This window comes from Citrus clementina, unplaced genomic scaffold (assembly GCF_000493195.1).
Source record: "Citrus clementina cultivar Clemenules unplaced genomic scaffold, Citrus_clementina_v1.0 scaffold_2, whole genome shotgun sequence".
NCBI lineage: Eukaryota > Viridiplantae > Streptophyta > Magnoliopsida > Sapindales > Rutaceae > Citrus > Citrus x clementina.
In genome coordinates this window covers 11,429,180-11,451,443 of record NW_006262688.1, presented here as the reverse complement: position 1 = coordinate 11,451,443, position 22,264 = coordinate 11,429,180, and the positions used below count along the sequence as shown (strand labels likewise).

At 32.9% G+C, this 22,264-nt stretch overlaps 3 protein-coding genes across 3 annotated transcripts; all 3 read left to right on the top strand.

Annotated features, from left to right (window-relative positions):
- The first annotated feature begins 4,955 nt into the window (after positions 1–4,955).
- On the top strand, positions 4,956–7,585 carry LOC18051574 (protein Mpv17). Its single transcript, XM_006446776.2, has 6 exons — positions 4,956–5,372; positions 5,976–6,131; positions 6,238–6,370; positions 6,469–6,508; positions 6,952–7,097; positions 7,212–7,585. The coding sequence occupies exons 1-5, from the start codon at positions 5,100–5,102 to the stop codon at positions 7,037–7,039; spliced, it is 690 nt and encodes a 229-aa protein (XP_006446839.1). The 5' UTR covers positions 4,956–5,099; the 3' UTR covers positions 7,040–7,097; positions 7,212–7,585.
- On the top strand, positions 7,376–9,457 carry LOC18051573 (protein ROOT PRIMORDIUM DEFECTIVE 1). Its single transcript, XM_006446775.2, has 2 exons — positions 7,376–7,461; positions 7,909–9,457. The coding sequence occupies exon 2, from the start codon at positions 7,954–7,956 to the stop codon at positions 9,151–9,153; it is 1,200 nt and encodes a 399-aa protein (XP_006446838.1). The 5' UTR covers positions 7,376–7,461; positions 7,909–7,953; the 3' UTR covers positions 9,154–9,457.
- Positions 9,458–10,035: 578 nt separating this feature from the next.
- On the top strand, positions 10,036–12,196 carry LOC18051572 (E3 ubiquitin-protein ligase RNF126). Its single transcript, XM_006446773.2, has 3 exons — positions 10,036–10,267; positions 10,358–10,443; positions 11,421–12,196. The coding sequence occupies exons 1-3, from the start codon at positions 10,118–10,120 to the stop codon at positions 11,995–11,997; spliced, it is 813 nt and encodes a 270-aa protein (XP_006446836.1). The 5' UTR covers positions 10,036–10,117; the 3' UTR covers positions 11,998–12,196.
- Positions 12,197–22,264: the final 10,068 nt, after the last annotated feature.

The window sequence follows — 22,264 nt, the reverse complement described above, 5'->3', positions numbered from 1 at the left end:
ATAAGGATATTGATTATATCAAAAAATAAGGAAAGAAAGAAAGAAGGAGTTCCTCAACTTTACTCTGTTCTCTCCTCCGCTCCCTTTATGCCTGCATCTCCTTGCCTATAATGCATCCTCTTTTTTATTTATTTTATTTTATTTTTATAATATATATGTACGTTGAGAAGTGCGATGGTTAGGTGGCAAAATGGGCACTTGACCATCAGAAGCATCTTTCACCTTTTCTTTTCTTTTTCTTTTTTAAAATATATTTTTTATTAATTACATTTCCTTAATAATGCTAGGGGTGGGCATTTGGATCGGGTTAACCCGAATCGAACCGAACCGAACCGAACCTGAAATTTATTTTGGGTTTGGTTCGGTTCGGTTCGGTTCGGGTTGTACCTTATAACCTGTTTTGGTTCAAAATGCAAACCCGATGGGATTGTATTTCGATTCGAGTTCAACCGAACCGAATAGCCAACTCGGTCGGTTTAACTAACAAATAAAAAAAATTAAAAACACTTTTGTAACCCTAACTATCACAACTTACACACATTTCTCATTCTCCTCTTCTTCTTCTTCTTCTTTTTTTCTTTTCCTCATTTTCTTCCGTCACTGCTAAATATCATCTTCTTTTCTTCTTCTTCTTCTTTAGTTCTTTTTCTCTTTTTCTTCTTCTTCTTCTTTCCTTCGCTGCTGCAAAAAATCTTCTTATTCTTTTTTTCCTCCTCCACTACCAAATATTTATTCTTCTTTTTCTGATTTCCCATTAATTAATTTTTAATAATTTATTTTTTTATTCTCAGTTAATTTCTTAATTTTATTTTGTCAAGTGTTATTAATTATTTTGTTAATTGTTAAATATAAATTTGTTTATATAATTTAGTTAATTTGCTGAGATTATGAGAAATGTAAAATTAGGGTTTGTAATTTAAGTCAACCCAAATTTATAATCCGAACCGAACCAAATTAAATTAAATTCGGTTTGGTTCGGTTCGGATTTATAATTTGAACTTGGTTGGGTTGAATTCTCTAAACTGAAACCCGAACAACCCGAACCAAAATCCGATTTGCCCACCCCTAAATAATGCATTCCAAATTACTCTAGTAATTTTCTTTATTCTCGCTTCCAGTTCCAACTCTTATTTATTCTTAAAATATATGTACAACATAAAATTAAAATAAAATTAAAATATTACAAATTAATTTAACATAAAAAAATATTTTTGGGGAGTGTTAAGATAATATAAGAATAATGAGCGCATTTATTGACACAATAAGTGAAAAACTGATAATTATTTCCTTATTAAATGTACATTTTTTAGTGTCAAGCACATAATTTCTAGCATCTCTTTCTAAGAATGAGAAATTTTAAAGTTATCAGCCTTAACAACAATATATTTTGAAATTTTAAAGCAATTTAATTCCTATTTCTTCATTTATTTCAAGAATTTTAAGCCATTTTAATTCATACTTCTTCATTAATTTCAAGCTGCTTTTTTATATAAGGACTAATGGTGCAGTTGCATCAATAATACATACTCTTGCTTGGACTCACGATATGGTTGTGTTCAAGGAGCAGAATTCTAATTGCCTATTTTTCATTAAGAACATTATGATGTCCTCCGATTTTAGAATTGTATTCAATTTTTTAGTTAGGTTGAAGCCGCAAAACACTACTGCATTAGCTTTTTGACTTAATGTTTCACCCACAAGTAAATATCACATATTTTATATCCTCATCTTTCTTCTTTTTACAAGATCTCTGCATCACTGAAAATCTCCTTTATTGACTATAGGCTTTGTAGTATTCAAACCTTTCATCAAGATTATTAAAACATATCCCATCTTTAGGCTCAGCAACTTTTTTTTCTTTCACATTTTCATCATTATCAAATTTGGTCTCCTCTAACTCGTCAATATTTTACTCAAAATTAGCCTATTATAATTCCTCCGACTCATGTAGTTCTTTAACTTCATCCATTTGTTCCAGATTGTCCATTACTATAATAAATTTGTTTTTTAAAGAAAAATTCATTCGTATTCAATATAACTACTACAAAGTAACGTATACAAAATATTATTAATTAATTATCCTAAAATAATATATGCAAAATCCCGAAAATCATTAAATGTGCGGTAGGTTGAAATTGCAAAATCATTTGTATCCAAAAGCTGAGTTACAAACCCAATCAAGTCTGCATAAATTACAGAATCATTAGTAAATGCTTTTGTAATCCCAATTAGTCTATAATAAATCCAATCATAAAATTCTAGAAAATATTTCGAATCTAAACTTCAACTTACAGTAGCAGCAGTGGCCAGAATAGCTAGGACCAGACTCTTAAATCGTTGTGGCTTGGCTATGGCTGCTCGTGGCGGTATAGTGGGGGTGCGTGGCTTGGCTTTGGTTGCTCACGGTCTTTGCGCTTGAATTGTGCTAAGATAAGGGAAATAGGTTTTTGTTTTCTTGTTTTTATTTAATTTTGTAAGATCTAAACTAAACCTTGTTGTGTTGTATTTTTACTTAATTAAAATGGTGCGTTTGGTAATGGTCGGAGTTTGACTCGAGGTAAGCATTAGCACTCTAAGAAATTTAACTATTTAAAATCAAGAATTTATTAGGATTAATCTCAATTAATTAGATTAAGACATGATCCATATTTATCCCATGATCTTTTATGAGTGATATTGTTTACTCCACCTGATTAATTATGAGAAGAGAGTATGAGTTCTAATGAACAGATGACTCAAAACCACTATATGGATCGAGCAACGTCACGAATTGCAATATGAGACTTTCTCTGAATCATTTTTCTTTTCTCTGTCTTTTTTAATTTGACTTCAAACTTTATAATTGCAATCTCATGGATGATTGTTTCTTTTTATCCAAATAAAGTATAGATGTCTTTATAGTGCTCTTGATGACATTGTTTATTCGTAGTGCTTTAGTCAAACTCTCTCCTTAATGGTCTGTGACTGAAAAAAAAAAAGTTATCATCAAGTTTTGGATATTAATTCGAGAAAAATAAATGTGAAATATATATATATATATATAGTAGTTTTCCAATTAGGGATTCCTGACTTTAATAAAGTCAGGGATTAGTTAAAAGATAAAAAAGTTTAAATTTTATTACACTACATGATAAATTTATAAGAGAGTTTAGATCAGTAAAAAATCTTAATCTATATATTTAACCTTTCGAATACTATGATTTAGTTTAACTACTCTATATATATATATATATATATATATATATTTATTTATTTATTTATATAATTTTAAATAACACAAAACGTAAAATTATTATAAGTATAAGAGAGTTTAAATCAGTAAAAAATCTTAATCTATATATTTAACCTTTCGAATACTATGATTTAGTTTAAAATTAAAATCTTAAGGCCTGCGAACCAACATTAACAAAGTGTTCCATTATGAATATAGTTAGTTGTGACTTGTGATTACAATGTTTGACAAAAGATACGAGGTGGTCTTTATTGAGTTTATTCTGATCACATACGTGTGTTGCTTAAAATAAATATTTTGTCTTGGGCCCTCGGCGATGGCTGAAAGCTTCAAGAAGCCCATGAAGTGTTGACTCATTTTCTTTCTTTCATGGATTCGTTCATGTCGCATTTGTACTGTTCGCTCACGGTCACAGGCCCTTCCCAATTAAAGGAAATCTAATCCTTCACAAGGAGCACAGAATCATGTTCATATGTCACCGTTCAGAGGCAAAGGATAACAGACCTAGCAAAATAATTATGAAAAACTTTCTTAGAAAATGGTCATACTAGGGATGGCAAAATCTCCGGATCCGGGTATTGTAATGACCGGATCCTACCCGGATGCAACCAGTCCGGGTCCAGGTTCGGACCTGGTTTTAATTCGAGTACCTGAATTTTATATTTTTTAATATTATATGTGTATATATGTATTTTTTTTGTAATTTTATAAGTTTTAAATTTATTTCAATAAAATTTGATATGAAAATATAAACTTTAAGTGTTTAAAACTTTATATATATATAATAAATGAGTCAAATAAATATAAATATTTAAAATAATATATATTTTATAATATTTTTTTAATAAAATCCGGGTTCCAGGTTTATCAAGTGATGCCCAAGACCAACCCGGCTTCATACCCGGATCGGGTAATACCCGGCCCACAACGCTCGGGTACGGTTCGGGTTCGGACCGATCGGGTATTTTTGCCACCTCTATGTCATACAGACTCACAAATCTATTTTATGTACAAAGATTTTTTTTTTCTTTTTAACAAATTTTTGAGTATATGTGACTATTCGACATATAAAATGAGATTTGTGTGTATGTGAAATAGTTTGTGAAAATAAAAGAGTTTTTACAACTATCTTTATCAAATCACGAATGTGTGTGTGTATATATATATATATATATATATATATATATATTCCCGAGTTTATTTTAAACCCTACACATATACTATAAGAAATTAAATAATTTACTAAATTGTAAAAAGTGAATCATTTAAAATTTTTTACATCATAACATACATGAATAATGGATAATTTTGAGAGCCTCATAGACCACTTCAATAAGAAAGAGTTTGTGTTCCACGTGCATTAGTAGTAGCAGTTGATTTCCTTGAGCTTGGTTTGCATAACATAAGTAGAGGTTGATTTTTAATTTTTTTTTTTAAACATTGGTAGTAAATTGATGAGTTATTATTTTTAGGTTACAGTAGTACAATAGTTTTCAGATTACAAATATTAATAAATTTATAATAAAGAATTAAAAAATGATATACGACAAAATTATTCAAATACATTTAGGATTTAAAATTACTTATATATTTTAGTGACAAAAAAATATTAATATAATGTTTATTAATTTTTCTAATTTAAAACCCGTAGACCGTTATTTATTTATTTATTTTTTAAATTTAAAACACTTGGATAATGCATTATTAGTTTCAAAACATTTTTTTTAATTTCCCCGCTGTGTGTTGCGTACCGTTCCGGTTGTCAAAACAGATTAGGCAAAACGCAGCGTTTCTTTACGCTGAAACTTCGGAGGCGCGCCGCGCTGAAAGAAGAAGGAGAGACCACCCCGATTACAAGTTCGAGTTGATGATGGAAGCATTAGGTGGCGGCGGGTTCCTTGGTTGGAACTTTTCACACGGAAAACCGAAACCGTTTAAATCTCAAAGTAGGAAATCGAAACCCTCCGATTCCGCGGAGGCCACTGGAGGAACTGGTTACCGGTTCCCCTTGAAGCAAGCGGCGACCGCGGGTTCACTCGCTTTTACCGGCGACACGATCGCTCAGCTCATCCAGCGGTGGCGAAAACAAAAGGCTTCCGAACAACAACACTCGCTCTCCCGCTCCGAGCAATCCGATGAGGTCGGTCTTACATTTGTTTCAGATAATTAAGAATAGTTACTTTGATGCACGGCTGATGTAAATGCATTTTTATTCTTGGTTGGAAAATGCTCTTAGACTTCTGTTTGGAAAATTACTTGATAAATGATTCTGCACAAAACGGTTTTGAGTTAGATAGGCTCTTTTTAAGTTAGTTCTCATGAATGGTAATGCCTTGAATTATATAAATAAATTCTGTCTAGAAAGTTGATATCATCTGCAACAATTACTATTCTGTTCGCAAATCTGCTTGTTCTTGAGACTGAAACTAAATTGGTCAATCTAGTGTAGTCCAGAAAATGGTAATCTGTACCGTGTCAATTTATTGTACTGAGAAGATAGGTCATTCAGAAATGTTTATACTATGACATAATGAGCATAATTTTATGCAATTTCCTTATAAAAATTAACGTATAATGATGTAAAGTGTTGCTGTATAACTTGTAAAACCGTCCATATTTGTAGCGTATCTTCTCCTGTATTTTCTGTTGCAGATATCTTGATGGTTACTCCTAAGATTTGTTTGTAAGTAGTTTTTGAAGCAGTTTGACTTTGATTTTGACCAAACTCTTCAACAATTCTTAGGATGTCTTCTGGACCGCCCTTCTGGATCATGACTGGCTTCGCGCTGTGCGGATGACTTCTTATGGGTTTCTTTTATATGGCCCTGGTTCTTATGTTTGGTATCAGTATCTTGATCATTGTATGCCAAAGCAAACAGCAGGGAATTTGATGATGAAGGTACAATGTCTTTTGGTTTTATATGGCATTTCGTTGCCACAATCAATTAGGTATTTTAGAAGACCAGTTATTCCCATAAATGCCTTGTAACATCTGGTCTTTGCAGGTTTTACTAAATCAAATTGTATTGGGTCCGTGTGTGATTGCTGTTTGTTTTGCCTGGAACAATTTATGGCAAGGAACAGTTTCCGAGCTTCCAAATAAGTACCAGAAAGATGCTCTTCCTACATTACTTTATGGTAACAACCTCTTGGAAGCAGTTTTTTTTCTTTATTTTTTTGGATTGATACATGGCTCAAATTTTGGGTTCTACATATTAACTTTGATTTCCTTGCAGGATTTAGGTTCTGGATCCCAGTCAGCATATTGAATTTCTGGTACATTTTTTCTTCTTTTGTTAATTGTTGTTCGCTTTTGGTACTTTGGTAACAAGGAACTAAACCAATGCCTCCAGGTGGAAACATTATACTTTGGTAGACAAAAGAACCATCTTTTGCTGCTCTCTAAAGTAGTCTTATGGAAATCAAGGGAAAAAAAACTCATGTCAGATCATGACCCACCAACTTCTATAGTTTCTCATTTTGTATCTCATGGTATAAACTAGCATGTCTGCCGTATCTGGCATATGTTTTGTATTCACAACTCCTATAAACTTTCACAGAGATATATGTAACTTCGAAAGTGATCTGAGTTTACTAATTTTAACTTCAAAAACAATGACTGCCTTCTTGGCTACTTATGCAAATTTCTCGTACTGATTACTTGCCACTCTGGTTGATAGTGTATAATTTGCTTATACAGTAACTATGTATGTTAACAGGGTGATCCCTCTTCAAGCTCGTGTAGCTTTCATGTCAATGGGATCAATATTTTGGAATTTTTATTTATCATCAACTATGAGCAAGTAGTTCATCTGTGAGGCTTTTGTCATTGATGTGATGCCAACATTTGGAGTGTGACCATGAGGTATCTTTCTTATATGAATTTTATTCATTAGTAGCATGCTCTATTGTTTTTTCTTTTCTTTTTCTGCTAAAACTTTTTTTCCCTTTTTCTTCTCTTTTGCGAAATCATTTACAGACCCGAAGCAGGTAGTGACATCAAGCAAGAGACAATTGGAGATCGAGGCATGATTGATCATTTTTTTCCCCTTTTTCTTACTTTCTATTGACGTGACCTGGCTAGTAACTTACTTGTCCTACTGATATGTCTAAAGAAGATTTAGCTTCTGGTTGTCCAAGGTTATTTACCATGAGGCCTACAACTGAAGAAGCAATTGCTGATCTGTTGTTTACTTCACCAAGGAGCACCAGTGAAACAATGACTTCTGGTGATTGTTTTGAACATTTTCCATAAATTTTATTATGCGTAGTCAACAAATTTCGAATATCAAATGTTGGTACCTTCTGTTTTCTATCTTTTCAATATCGAAGCGAGGTGGCTGTTGGAAATGATTTTACCCTCCATCAAGTCAGCAATATACATAATTTGATGTCCTTTCTGTTAGGTTTCAACATGAAAATAGCTTGATTTTGTTTTTATAGGAATTTCAAATGGGATTTTGTATTTTCCTTTTATCAAAACGGCTAGCTGCCCTTGTTGCCTTGACATGCAAATCCTCGCCCACAAATTAGCCGTTGTCAAATGTTTGACAACATAAGAAGTGTATGATTCCGCTTAAATAAGAAAAATGAAAATTATAAGGAATTATTGATCCCCCAAACATAGCTTCCTGAAATCGAAAATGATTCTCAATGTTTCTTTTAAATGCACGCAGAGAGGAAAATGAAGAGAGAGCTGATTCCGGCAGCAGATAGCCAGAATGAGAAGTAAAGCCAGAATCCTCGAATCAATCTTAAAACACCCAACAACATCAACATTCATTCGGTCAAAAACAACCTCAGCGCAGTACGTAGCATCAAGATTCCGAGACCCAACATTCGAAAAGCTGATGGACAAGTACAAGAACTACATCAAAGTAATCTCCGTTCAAGACCTCATTCTCGCTAACCGCAACAGCCCACCATCAGTTTCCCTCGAATTCCTCTCACGACTCTCCCAGAAGCTCCACCTCAACCGCGGCGCCACCGCGTTTTTACGCAAGTACCCTCACATTTTCCACATTTTCTACGACCCCGTTAAGTCCCAGCCCTTCTGTAAACTAACTGAAACCGCCGTTGAAATTTCCCGCCAAGAGGCGGAAGCTATCAATGCCTGCTTGTCGCTCGTCGTTGAGCGGTTGGTTAGGCTTTTGTCAATGTCCACGTCCAAGTCTTTGCCGCTTCGTGCAGTATTTAAGGTTTGGAGGGAGCTTGGGCTTCCCGATGATTTTGAGGACTCTGTGATTGCCCGAAATCTGAAAATATTTAGGCTTTGTGCTGGCAATGAGCCGAATACTCACGTCTTGAAACTGTTTGATGGGATGTCTAAGAGGGATTTTACGGCTGCAGTTGATAATTGGAGGGTTACTGAGTGTTGTAAAGAGGATTGCAAAGTTGAAAGGATGGAATTACGTTATGGTTTTAAACAAGGGTTTCCGTCCGGGATGAGGTTGGGTAAAGATTTTAAGGGTAGAGTGAAGGAATGGCAGAGGTTGCCTTATGTGGGGCCGTATGAGGAGATGGGAGAGAGTAAGAAGACTAAGGCTGGGGTGAAGAGATTGGAGAAGCGGGCTGTTGCTATTGTGCATGAATTTCTGAGTTTGACGGTTGAGAAGATGGTGGAAGTAGAGAAGATTAGTCATTTTAGGAAATGGTTTGGTATTGATTTTAATATAAGGGATTTGTTCTTGGATCACCCGGGGATTTTTTATTTGTCTACCAAGGGGAAGAGACATACTGTCTTTTTGAGGGAAGCATATGAGAGGGGGCAGTTGATTGAGCCAAATCCGGTGTATGATGTTAGAAGAAAGCTTCTTGATCTCGTATTTTTGGGTCGTCATGGTTCGGTTACTGGTGGTTCAAAGTCAGGAGAAGTTAGTACGCGAGGGGACTCTCAGTCCGAAGATGAGAACAATGAATGAAGTAACGATTTTTCATTCCCTGGGCATACAAACATCTGGTTTGGTTTACTTGTCTGCCACCGTCCTGTAGGTTCACGTGGTAAACTCCCGTCAATGGTGAAGAGCTGCATGGGGTGAATATCATCTGGGTGATTGCATTCAACAGATTCAGAGAGGTGATCGCAGAATTCTTAAATCTCGCTCCCAAACGCACTATCACAGAACTTCTCAATTTCTTGAATAATGTCCTAATCTGCCTCCAACTTATTGAATATATTTGGTATTCAGCTTAAATTTTATTTTCCTACGAGGATTGGTTTGAAAATTTGTATTCTGAATTAGAATTTTTTTTCAGTAAGAGAATTATGTTCATTGATTACTCTTTTTTAATTTTTTTAATTATTATTACCTATATTGGTCAGCTTTTCATGCTAAACTGTGGGGCAATGGGGAGAGAGATTACATCGTCTTCTTTTTTCTTCCTTTTTCCAGAGAAAAGGAATTCTATCTCATGAGAGCATATGCTAGAGACTAAAGTATTCCCCGTTCTTTTTAATTATGGGGTCAGAAAAGTACTGAAGTGCTATTTACGTTCTGACTTTTTGACACTGAACAACAGAACCACATCTTGTGTGGTCATTTGCACGCTGGATGCACATTCACAAAACTCCAGACAAATATGCACCCAGATTGTTAGAATTCGATTCCTTTCTTGATGACCGTTGCTTCATTTCTCCCCTTTTAATTTGATTCCACAGATCAGACTCTATGAATGGGGAAAGAATCGACTTTATATTAGAACAGAAAACAAGAAAAGTACACAAGGAGACAATTAAGCAACTCATGGAATAAGTTCAATAGGTGCACGTCATTCTAGTGGACAGGGGAATAAAAAAAAGGAAAGCTACATAACGCCCCTATCTAAAGCTACCAATATTAATTGAAAAACCTTGGAATTTCTGGATATCAACCAGATATAGAGACCATGAGTGGTGGCAGCAACAATTTCACTCCAACAAGAAGATATCAGCAGGTTGGACATGATTATGGTGCCGATTCTCCTAATAGTAGCGACTGGAACAGCAGGCAAGCCCCATTTCATCGATTTGGATCTGCGTCCTTCCGTGCTAGTCCAGTAAGTATGCTTTTGCCTGCATAATGTGGATCAAAAGTAGGTGTTTGTGACTTTATTCCCTTGATATGTTGATTCTCGTCGGTTTGTTAGGATGCCAACAGAGGTGCGCCAAGGCAGTCATTTGAAGAGGGAGGGATGGCGGTATCGGCTGTACCAGTACCATTCAGTTTAGCTGGGTAAGCATGTTTACTTATTCTGTTAAAATGGTTCCTAGAAACAATCTTTAGATGACGATTGTTCCATGGTCCATCAGAACTTTTGGTTTGAGTTGCAACTTTGCATTCTTTTCATATTCAACTCACGGATAATAATAATCTACCAGTTCTACGGAAATGGCTATAAAAAAGAAAACAGATCAAATGATCAATTTATGAAGAGTAATGATACAGCCACAAACTCTTGTACAAACTTATTTTGTACAAACTGATGTGGCATGATAAGATTGGTTGAATTAAATATCACTTAGCCCACATGATTTGCTTTTATTAATTTATATTTTCATTCAACCAATCTTATCATGCCACGTCAGTTTGTACAAAATAAATTTGTACAAGAGTTTGTGGCTGTATCATTACTCATTTATGAATTCAATAAAGATTTAGCTTTGCATAAAATTTCTAATATGTGTGATTAATTCTTACACTATGCTTATATGGGTCTTTTTTTTAATCACATATTAATTCCAATCAAGGTTATAATTGTACTTTTGTTTGGGTCAAAACGGTCAATCGTCAGATTTACGGTTTTTTCCCCTCCTTTAAATGGTTTCTCAGCCTTCTCATTAATTCTGTGATGGAGTAGTAAATTATGTATTTAAATGAGATAGGATAAATTTTAGAAGTTCTTTCCTTTCGATTTTAATCTTGGGATAGCCAATGGACTCATAGGTCATTGGCAACTCATGCGCCCAATAATTTTGGGAGCATGAGTTTGAGTTCTCTTTTTATAAGGGTTTATTTGACTCCCCGTTTTGGGGTAAAATAATTTTTTTTTTATTATTAAGTGAGGGTCGTTGTTTGGTATGTGCCATACTAGAATCATAAAGGAGATTCCTAATTGTTATAATGTTATCTAATTGTAAATATCAGTATTTCAAAAAAAAAATCTAATCATGGGATTTTCTGATTTTATTTTATTTCTTTTTTTTTTATAGTGTTCTAGGTCAATCTCAGTCTTCAGTGCGAATACCAATCCTTGGCAATCTCATGGCTAGGGAAGTCCGCCCCCGTCCCAGGCAAATCATTCAGGGATCGCCTCCAAGGTTCCTTGTGAATCGGCCAAATATACTTCCTGCTCAAGAAGACGAGCAAAATGCAGTTTTAAGCAAGCTAAAGAAAGAAGTATACAATCCCGCTCCGATGAATTTGGCAAAGCGATTGAGTTTGTATTACAGAGACCAAGCAACAAATGTTTACAAGGAGATGCAAAAGCAGAAAGAAGAAGATGCTATGAGGTGTGCTGTTTGCCTAGAAGATTTCGAGCCTAAAGAGAAAGTGATGCTCACTCCATGCAACCATATGTTCCACGAGGATTGCATCGTGCCATGGGTGAAAAGCAATGCTCAGTGCCCTGTGTGTAGGTTTTCACTCGGTGAGAACAAGAGAGAAAGTCGTGCTTCTGATAATAACATTGCCAATGCAGCCGTAAGCGACGAAGTGTTTGCGATGGAGCTTGTGTCAGTCATAAGAGCTATGGAGGAGTCTTTGTTATGGAACAATGCAGCCCGCTGATTGTAATGTAATCGATGCTAATCTTTGTTTGTCGTCAGAGCCATAAAATATAAACATTATTATAGTGTTGTAATGGTGATTCTTCTTCACTTTCACTTCTAAATGTTGAGTTTGTAACAGATCAGGTTTGATCATATCAGACAGGTGAATGGATTAATTTACACATATAATTTTGTTACCGCATACGGTGGTTATAAAGTAAGCGCTTTTGGGTTATTTATTTTGACATTTTGACTACTGTTGTGCCGTAAAGCCATGAATTGCTTGTTAAAGGCTCTATCTCAAAGCCATCAAAGCCATGTACCATTACGCCATTAGTGATTTGGAAGAAAGTGACTTATGTTGTGTTTATTTTCTGGAGTGGGAGTGAGGAGTGTGGATTCCTCCTACTCTAGTATTTACTTCAATAAATTAGCTCCGGATTAGGAATCTCACTCCCTGGGCCCTATTTATTTTTGGAGTGGGGAGTGGGGAGTGAGAGTGGGACTACCATGGGGAGAGTCCACTCCCACCTCTCCATTTTCTACCTTTTTTAATTTAATTTAATGTTTAATAAAATAAATAATATTATATTTATTTGAATTCCCACTCCCACCTCTCCCTTTTCTACCCTTTTTAATTTAATTTAATTTAACTTAATTTAATATTTAATAAAATAAATAATATTATATTTATTTGAATAATATTATTATATTTATTTTAAAAATAATAGTACTATATTTATTTAATATTAATAATTAATAATAATAAATATTTTATTCTAAGAAAATATTAATTTTGTACTAAATAATATTATATTATTATTTTATATAATAATAAATTTAATATAATTATATTAAATAAAATAAAATAATGTTTCATTTTATATTTACCCTCTTTTTATTAAATTTACTATAATTATATTTAATAAATATTTAAATAATATTATATTTATTTAAATAATATTATTATATTTAACTAAATAATAATTTGGTTTGATTCTAAGTCTAAATTACTTAAAAATAATAATATTATATTAATAAAGAATTAATAATATTACTATATACCATCTTTATTTGAAAATATAATATTATTATATTTATTTTAAAATATTAGTATTATATTTATTTAATATTAATAATTAATACTAATAAATAGTTTATTCTAAGAAAATATTAATTTCATACTATGTTAATAGTAAAAATAGTTCATTTATATTGCCCTTATCAATAATTTTTAATTTATATAATTAAAATTAAAATTAATAAAAAATTGTGATGTTCATAATTAAGAATATTAATAATTATTATAAATTTACAAATATAATAAAATAAATGTTTATTCATTAAATATATTTTTTATTAACTTTGTAATTAAAAACTATAATTCTCTAAATAAGGATAAAATTGTAATTTGAAACTATTTATTCCCAATCCAAGACAAAGTAAACACATAAATTGAATTCTGATCTCCATTCCATGCTTCCATTTTAGTGTAAGTAAACAACATACTCTCATTCCCACTCCACACTCTCAATCCTAGGATTCCCACTCCTCAGGATTCCACTCCAATCCAAAAAGTAAACGCTACCTTATTATATAAAATTGGATTCTCATAAGTCATGTAACTCATAAAGTGTAATCATTTTTTTCATGAGTCATGTAATTCATAAATTGGATTCACATGATCTCACTGCATATAGCATTTTCTGCTGTGAGATTATGATGAAATAATTTTAACTATTTTTAAATTAAAAACAATTTTAATTGAACTATGCTTCTTGCAACGAAATGCATGTTTCCATTTTTCTTGAGACTAGCTTATAATTATCTTCTTAGATGATGGTCATAATTTATTGATATATTTTGCCGAGTAAAAGCTCATTTAGTCCCTGTATTTTAAGATTAGTGTTCATTTAGTCCTTGTATTTTTTAAAATATCTTAAAACATCCATGCCGTTAAAGTATTGATACTCCTACCGTTACTTTTCATTTCTTTTAATTTACTTTTACAATATTACCCTTCTATAATAATTTTTTTGGACATTAATAAAAAGAAAATAATTAAATTACTAATTTAACCCTAAAAATAAAAAAATTATATTAATTTTTTTGCAAGCACCGTTTGCACACTTGGTAGTTTGCATACAATTTTTGACAATTTAAAATTAATGTAAATTTTTATTTTTATTTTTTAGGGTTAAATTGGTAATTTAATTATTTTATTTTTATTAATGTCCATATAAAAAAATTATTATTAAAGGGTAATATTGTAAAAATAAGTCAAAATAAATAAAAAGTAACGGTAAGGGTATCAATACTTTAACGGAAGGATGTTTCGAGATATTTTTAAAAATATAGGGACTAAATGGATACTAATCTTAAAATACATGGACTAAATGGACTTTTACACATATTTTGCCTCTAATTTTATATTTCTTTTTCTTTTTCTTTTTTTTGAGAAACTAATCTTATATTTGTTAGTTTAGTTAATCAAATTATTTGGTTGATTAGGGTAATAAATCAAAAATTAGAGAGCAAACATCCTTAAAGGAATCGAATTTACAGAGAAGATTATTTATTTTGTTGTTATTAGTTAAGGCGGAATTAGAATTAAATTTATGGGCCAATTTGTAAGAAAAGCACATGCGGAGCAATAGCAAAATAAATGGATTTTGATAATTTAATTTGGAATCAAACTAAAATAATTGAGAGAAATACTTTAATATGGAAACAAAAAAGATAAATCCTACTCAAATTAAAAACAAAAATTAAAACAGGGGAAAATTTCGGATTAGAACAAAAGAAAAGCAACAAAGGCAAAGGCAATAATCTTTGTCCGTTTGCACAGAAAACAATTAAGGAAACTTTATGTATATAATTATAATTAAATAAAGACTTGCCTATGGTTGTCTGAAGAAAACGAGGAAAATCAATCAATAGAAAGAGACTTGGCTATGCTTGTTGAAACGCAGTATTGCAGAATTTCTCCTACACTATAGCTTCTTCTTTTAATTAGCCTGTAGCTAGCTCTTTATTTTTTGTCAGTCCAGGATTCTCTGCTTTGTTAAGTTCTTCTCCTGTTACCGTATTCATAAAATGAATATGCCTGCTGTTGGAGTTGATATGGGTAATGGCAAAGGGCACCCTGGATAGCTTACCCCATTCGTCGCGATAACAAGCATTGTTGCTGCCATATCTTGGGCGGCCTCATCTTTGGTCACCACATTGGGATTTCTGGTAATTATATTTATAATTTGATAAGAATTGGAAGAAAAACACAAGAAAGCTAAACTAGCTTCCCACTTTCAGGGGAAATTCCTCTTTATTGAAATCGAAATATTGAGATAATATTTCCACATCCCTCTACTTCAAGCAGATACATATAGATAATAAAAAGCTGCTATGGATCCAGCCTTATTACTGTTGGAGAAAAATACAGTTTTTTAAATTTTTATAAAACCTTTTAAGGACCGCTCTCATAGAATATATAGGAATTTGTAATCTATAAATCGTACCTTAAAAATTCGATTTGGCTTTTTCCGCTGAAATGATTTAGGCTCCCAGATCACGATCCGTCACCACCACTCCTGTTAGATCACGATCCGTCACCACCATACTTGTTAGAACACGAATTGGCAATCCAATGATCTTCTAGGTTATGACTCAGATTTGATCTGCACTTGACGTGTGGGCGCCTTTATCACTACCAAAGCAACTAGCACGAGAAAATTTTTCTCTCAACAATAGAGAGAAAAATATTTTTCTCTGATCTGTATAAAGTGGCTGCTCTCTTTTTTCTTTAAAGAAAATAAGCATTTTATATCTCCCTTTAGTAAAAACCCTAGGCTCTAAATAATCAAAATCAAAACTCACTTTACTTGCTTTTTCTATAAGGGACCCACCTTATAAAATAACATAAGGCCCCTTACACACAAGCTAATTAAATGGAGCATCCCACTAAATGATATATTTAGGATTTTAACCCAAATAACTAGTTATCTTGCTTATTAATCCAATAGTGGTGCAGTCAATTAAATGAGCTAACCCGTGGATCATTTGGGAATATACAATAGTGGCTACAACAATTAGGTCTGTAATTAAAATAACCTAATTATTTAATTCTAAATCTACTCCACTAAAAGATTGGAATTGACCTCCATAATTGTATGCTCGAATAATAATTCATCCCAAGCTACATTGATTTTTTTACTGTACAATCCTTTGTACCACATCATTAATTAAATCAATATCTCAACTGTCCAATCAATTTAATTACATCTTGTTCCTTGATACTTACTAGTTTTCTCTAATGATCATTTTTAACATACTAAATATGTTGACACACTCTGGCCAGAGAATTCTATGATCAAGTGCCGAAAACTCATCAAGAGATGTGTTGTACAAATTTTATATTGTTAATCCATAACTCAAATACTCATAATTGTTCCCACCAAGATACCGGGTAATCTTGACCACAAGTATGTGTCGTGCCCATTGGTAACTCAAATGGAATAACAATTACAATCATGAAATCATAATTAACTCAAGATTAAGATTACAGTAAAATCAATGCCTATGAGATTTAATAAGTCTGACAGTTATTACAAAGTTAATTAAATCTCATATGTGATCTTGTTCAATGTAGTCGTACTACATCAATAAATTCATACATGATTAAGACAAATCATTCAATGAATTTATTATAGTCTATACCTAAATAAAGTATCCAACTTTATTTATCAACTGCGAACCAAATTTATTTAATCATAAGATAACTTGTATTTATGTCTTCTGTGAATTCACATGGTGATCACATAAATACATATAATATGATTAAATGGACTTTAATAAAAATATTAATGCAATTAAGATATTTGAATAAAATACCTCATTTATTTTATTAATCAAAAAAATTATTTATTACAATTAAATAAACACATATGCTTTTAAAGAGCATATTTTCCCAACAATTACACACTCTTACACAAAACAAAATCTAAACTATTTCCCTAACAAACCTATCTCAACAGCTCATCCTTATCATGTCACTTTCTCTAATGAATTTTATCCCAACAACTCATCCTTATTTTGCCACTTTATTCAGTCATATCACTCCATCCCGCTTAAACTAGAATTATCCTCGAGGCAAAAAATCTGCATACTTTTGTCTAAGATCATAAATTGTTTCCCACATAGCATCTTCTAGACTAACATTTGATCACCGAACCAAGACTTAAGTGACAACCTTATTATTCTTTTTAACCATGCGACAGTCCAATACTGCAACAAGCTCGCTACGAAAGCATCCATCAGCATCCACTAGAGGAAGATGTGGAACCAACGATGACCGGCTACCTAACTTATTTTTTAGATACAAAACGTGAAATACTTGGTGAATTGCTAAACCTATTGGCAACTGTAATTTGTAGGCCACCTGTCTGAGACAGGCTTGAACTGGAAAATGTCCATTGTATTTTGGAGCTAACTTTCTATTGTCCCTCAAATCAATAGAAGGTTGACGAAATGGTTGCAAGCCGAGGAAGACCAAATCATCAACTTTGAACTCTCGATCAGTGTGTTTAGCATCAGCAATCTGCTTTATTCGATGTTGGGATTGAATTAAATTTTCTCTTAATAACAGTGTCATATTGTCAAGATCTTGCAAACTATTATCTAGTGAATTTACATTTGAATCTCCTGGGTTATACATTACATATGAAGGTGGAGCTCTTCCATTGCTTTAAATGGTGTGAGTGATGAATATAATTTATATACATATTTTACCCTTAATTATTTAATTGCTAGTTGTTTTTATTTGTTATTTTTAATTAACTGAACTATTTTGTTGAATAGGGAATCAATTGGAGATTGTGGATAAAAAAGGTATGAAGAAGTTTAAATTTAGAAGGAATAAAGATTAAATTGGAAGACAAAAAATACAGCCAAGAATTGATAGAATCGAGTGGAAGAAATCAAAATAATTAATCCAATTGAGAAATGTTGAATAATTAAAAGATTTAATTTTTCCAATTGGCAACTGGAGTGCACGTGTATGGCATTGCAATGTATGGAAAGCAATTTGAAGGGGCCCGCACTTGGCTTTTAAAAGTTGGAATTAATGGCTTATGGTGGCATGAATAATTTGGAGGATTTGTTTTATAATTGGAAAAGGATTCCTTTAGAATTGTTGAAGGATTCGGTGGTCAGCAACAATATAAAAGCTGAATTTCGGCTTTTGAAAAGAAAAGCCGCCAGAAAGAAACGCAGATGCGATTCGGTAGGGAAGAGCAGCAATAGTTCGGCTTCTCCATGGCTATTTTTATTTGTTTTGTTGCTCTTAATTCAAGTATGTCTAGCTAATTTTCTTATACTGAGGTTAAGGATGAAACCATATTCAATAAAATAATTATCTTTTTATTTATTTAATTCCCTATATATGTTATTTGATGATTATGATTTTTATTTCACATGATTAATTAGATGTTATTAAAATCTTTTCATCAATTCTGTCATGCATTATTGATTGTTAGGATTAATATTCGATTAAATCTATGCTTGGATCTATAAAGTTTATACATGATTATCTTTGATTCTATGTCTTTCATTAAATTGTTTACACAGAGTACTTAGGAAAATTTTGACTCTTTGTTATTCAATATGTTTACATGAGATACTTAGATATCATACTATTAAGCAGAAAAAGAACCTACACAAGATTAATTTTATTTGGGCTTAATTGTTATATCCATGAGATGACATAAATTGATTTCGAGTTGTCACTCTAAAATTGGGGATTAATTAATAATTAGATAATTATTAGTTGAATAGTGATGGATTCTGAAACCTTGATAATTTTTGTCTTATTGAATTCTCCTTTATTTTAATTGCTTTCTTAGTTTAATTGATTTAATTTTCTTAGAAACTCAATTTGGTCAACTAGGTTAGAATTAATATTAATTTTAGATTTAAATTAGACTTTTCAATTTATAACAATTCATGTGGGATCGACCTCGTTACCATTATTCTATATCTAGATTCGTGCGCTTGCGAGTATATTAAAATTTTCACAACAGTAAGCTTTATAGAAGTATGAAAATTTGTATTGAACCAATACTCAGCCATAGGTAACCAACAAACCCATTCCTTTGGCTTGTCACATGTCATGCATCTTAAACACTGCTCCAAACAACGATTGACCACTTCAATTTAGCCATCTATTTGCGAGTGGTATGCAAAACTCATAAGAAGTTTGGTGCCATCGATGTTAAAAAGCCCCTGCCAAAAAAATTGCAAGTGAAAATAGGATCACAATCACTTGGAGCCTATGCAGCTTGAAAACATTGTCTATAAAGACTTGAGCTACTTCTAAAGCAGTGTAAGGATGCTTTAGTGGAATGAAGTGAGAGTACTTGCTGAGTCGATCAACTACTACAAATATTACGTCCTTACTATGTGAAATGGGAAGTCTTTTTATAAAATCTATGGAAATATCGGTCCATGGACACTCTGGTATAAGTAATGGCTGAAGTAGGCTAGGCATAACCATTGTTTCGTTCTTGTTTCTTTTACAAGTATCACGTTCAGTAACATACTTGTAGACATCTTAGCGGAGACCCTTCCAACAGAAACTTCGTCTGATTTTGTGCAATGTCTTTTGAACTCCTTAATGACCTCCACAAGGACCATTATGTTCCTCAAATAAGATTTGAGATCTAAGGGGAGAGTTCGGCCCAACCCACAATCGCCCTTTATAAAGGATTAAATTTTGATCTATAGTGAAATTAGGTACTGCTTTTGGGTCAGCTTGCAAACGTCTAATTAGCTCTATGGCTTGCTGATCAACTTGACATTCATGCTTCAATTGTTCCAACCAGTCAGGGACTTAGAAAGTTATAGCTAATGCCAAAACTTGATCTTTAAATTTTCGAGATAAATCATCTGCCATTTTATTTTCTTGGCTACTTCAATAAATAATCTCAAAATATATTCTAGCAATTTGGTTACACATTTTTGTTGTAGAGGTGTAGTAATTCTTTGCTCAAGCAAATATTTCGAACCAAAGTGATCAGACTTTACCTTGAAATGTTGTCCCACCAGGTAAGGTCTCCATTTGGTAATTGCAAACACTACTTCCAACAATTCCATTTCATAAGTCGAGAGGCCTAGATTTTTGTCAGAAAAAGCCTCACTGATAAAGGAAATATGATTTGATTCTTGCATCAGTACTACCGCAATATTGCTTCTAGATGCATCACATTCCACCACAAAAACCTTAGACATGGCTAAAACTAGTATTGTTGTAATAGCACGCCTTAATTGTTCAAATGATTCTGTTGCTGCAGATGTCCACACAAAATTGTCTTTTTTTAGCAAGTCAGTAAAAGGCTTACTTATCTTGTCGTAGTCTCTGAAAAACCTCTTATATGATCTTGTTAACCTCAAAAATCCTCTTAATGACTTCAAACTTGTAAGTTGAGGCCAAGCTTGCATACCGGAAACATTTTCCAGGTCTATAGTAACCCTTTCATGAGAAATTATGCGCCCTAAATACTGTAGTTGTTGGTGTCCAAATATACATTTTGGACTGCTTGACAAAAAACTATTGGTGTTATAATAATGAAAGAGCTATCTAAAGGTGACTCCTATGGCTTTTCCAATCATTGTTGTTCACCAAAATATCGTTAAAAAAACACAATTATAAGCTTGCGAAGGTAGGGGCGAAATGCCTCATTCATAACACTCTAAAATGTTGATGGTACATTTATTAGCGCAAATGGAATTACTAGAAACTCATAGTGGAATTATAAGTGTCACTAAAGTGCAAGCATATTTAGTGGTATCTAAACCGTAAGTCCAATTTGGAGGAGTATCAGGCACCATTGAGTTCATCTAATAATTCATCAATCAACGAAATTGAAAATTTATCTTTAATTGTTTTCGTATTGAGGGCTTCGTAATCAACACACATGCGCCACGTACCATATTTTTTTTCATTAAGAGCACTTGTGAAAAGAAAGGACTCACTTTTGATGAATGATACATGTTTCAGGCATTTCTCGAACATTCTTCTCAATTTCATGCTTTTGAAAATAGGGATATCTAAAAGGCTGAACATTTATTGTTGAACAACCTGGCTTCAATGGAATTATCATGGTCTTATGCTCTTAGTGGTGATAAACTTTAGGTTCTGAAAAAGTAAATTCAAATTAGCTTAGTAATTTCACCAAGTCAGCTTCAAGGCATACCTCAGAGTTAACAGTTCCTAATGCTGAATTTGGATAAATGGAACATAATTGTGCCAGGGCCCTATCATTAGATTGTTGTAATAGATGCTTTACTTGGCTTGTCTCCACTAATTTATTAGGTCCAGCTATTGCCCCCTTTAGCACGTGTCTCTTTCCTTTTATTGTAAATTCCATTTTTATATTTTTAAAATCTCATACGATTGATCCTAACTCAACCAACCATTCCACACCAACCGCTAAGTCACACCCACCTAGAGGCAACATTCTCATATCAACGTCAAATGTGGTACTGCATAACCCACTGCATTTTTTTTTTAATGGTTGAACTTGTTATTGTGCACCATCTGCAATAGTCACTGTAAAAGAAATTGGTTTGTTCCACCAGGCAACCCATTCATTTTGCAACCATTGGGTCAAGAAAATTGTGTGTACTATCTGAGTCAATAAGTATTATCACTGGTTCTCAACTAATGTACTCTCTAACACGCATTGTTTGATAAGAATTTGAACCAGCCAAGGCATGTAAGGATATTATGGGTTCACTTGGTTCTTCTATGGATGGTTCTGATTCTAATTCTTTTTGTACTACTTCAAATTTGTCTTTTTCTTTAAAAGAATCCTTTCCCTTAATGATAAACAACTGTAACTTTTTACAACGATGGCCAGGAAAATACTTTTCATCACACGTGTACCACAATTCTTTTGCCCTTCACTCATCCATTTCTGCTTGTGAAATCCACTGTACAACTGGTCTCTTTTCTTTAAGGTTGGTCTTCGGCTTAAGGAATTAGTCTGACAAGTTAGTCATTTTTATGGTAGCATTTGAGTTAGAAAGCTTCACACGACTAACTATTGCATTCATAGTCCTTCTTACATACACGTCAAACTCATGGCTTGAACTAAAGTTGTAGTCTCAAATAGCAATACCTCATTCCGCAACTCCTCACATAATCCACTTGTAAAGCAACTCAAATAAAACTCTTCAGATAAGACATGTGTTTTGACCACCAAGGCCTCAAATTGCTCTTGATATTGTTGTAC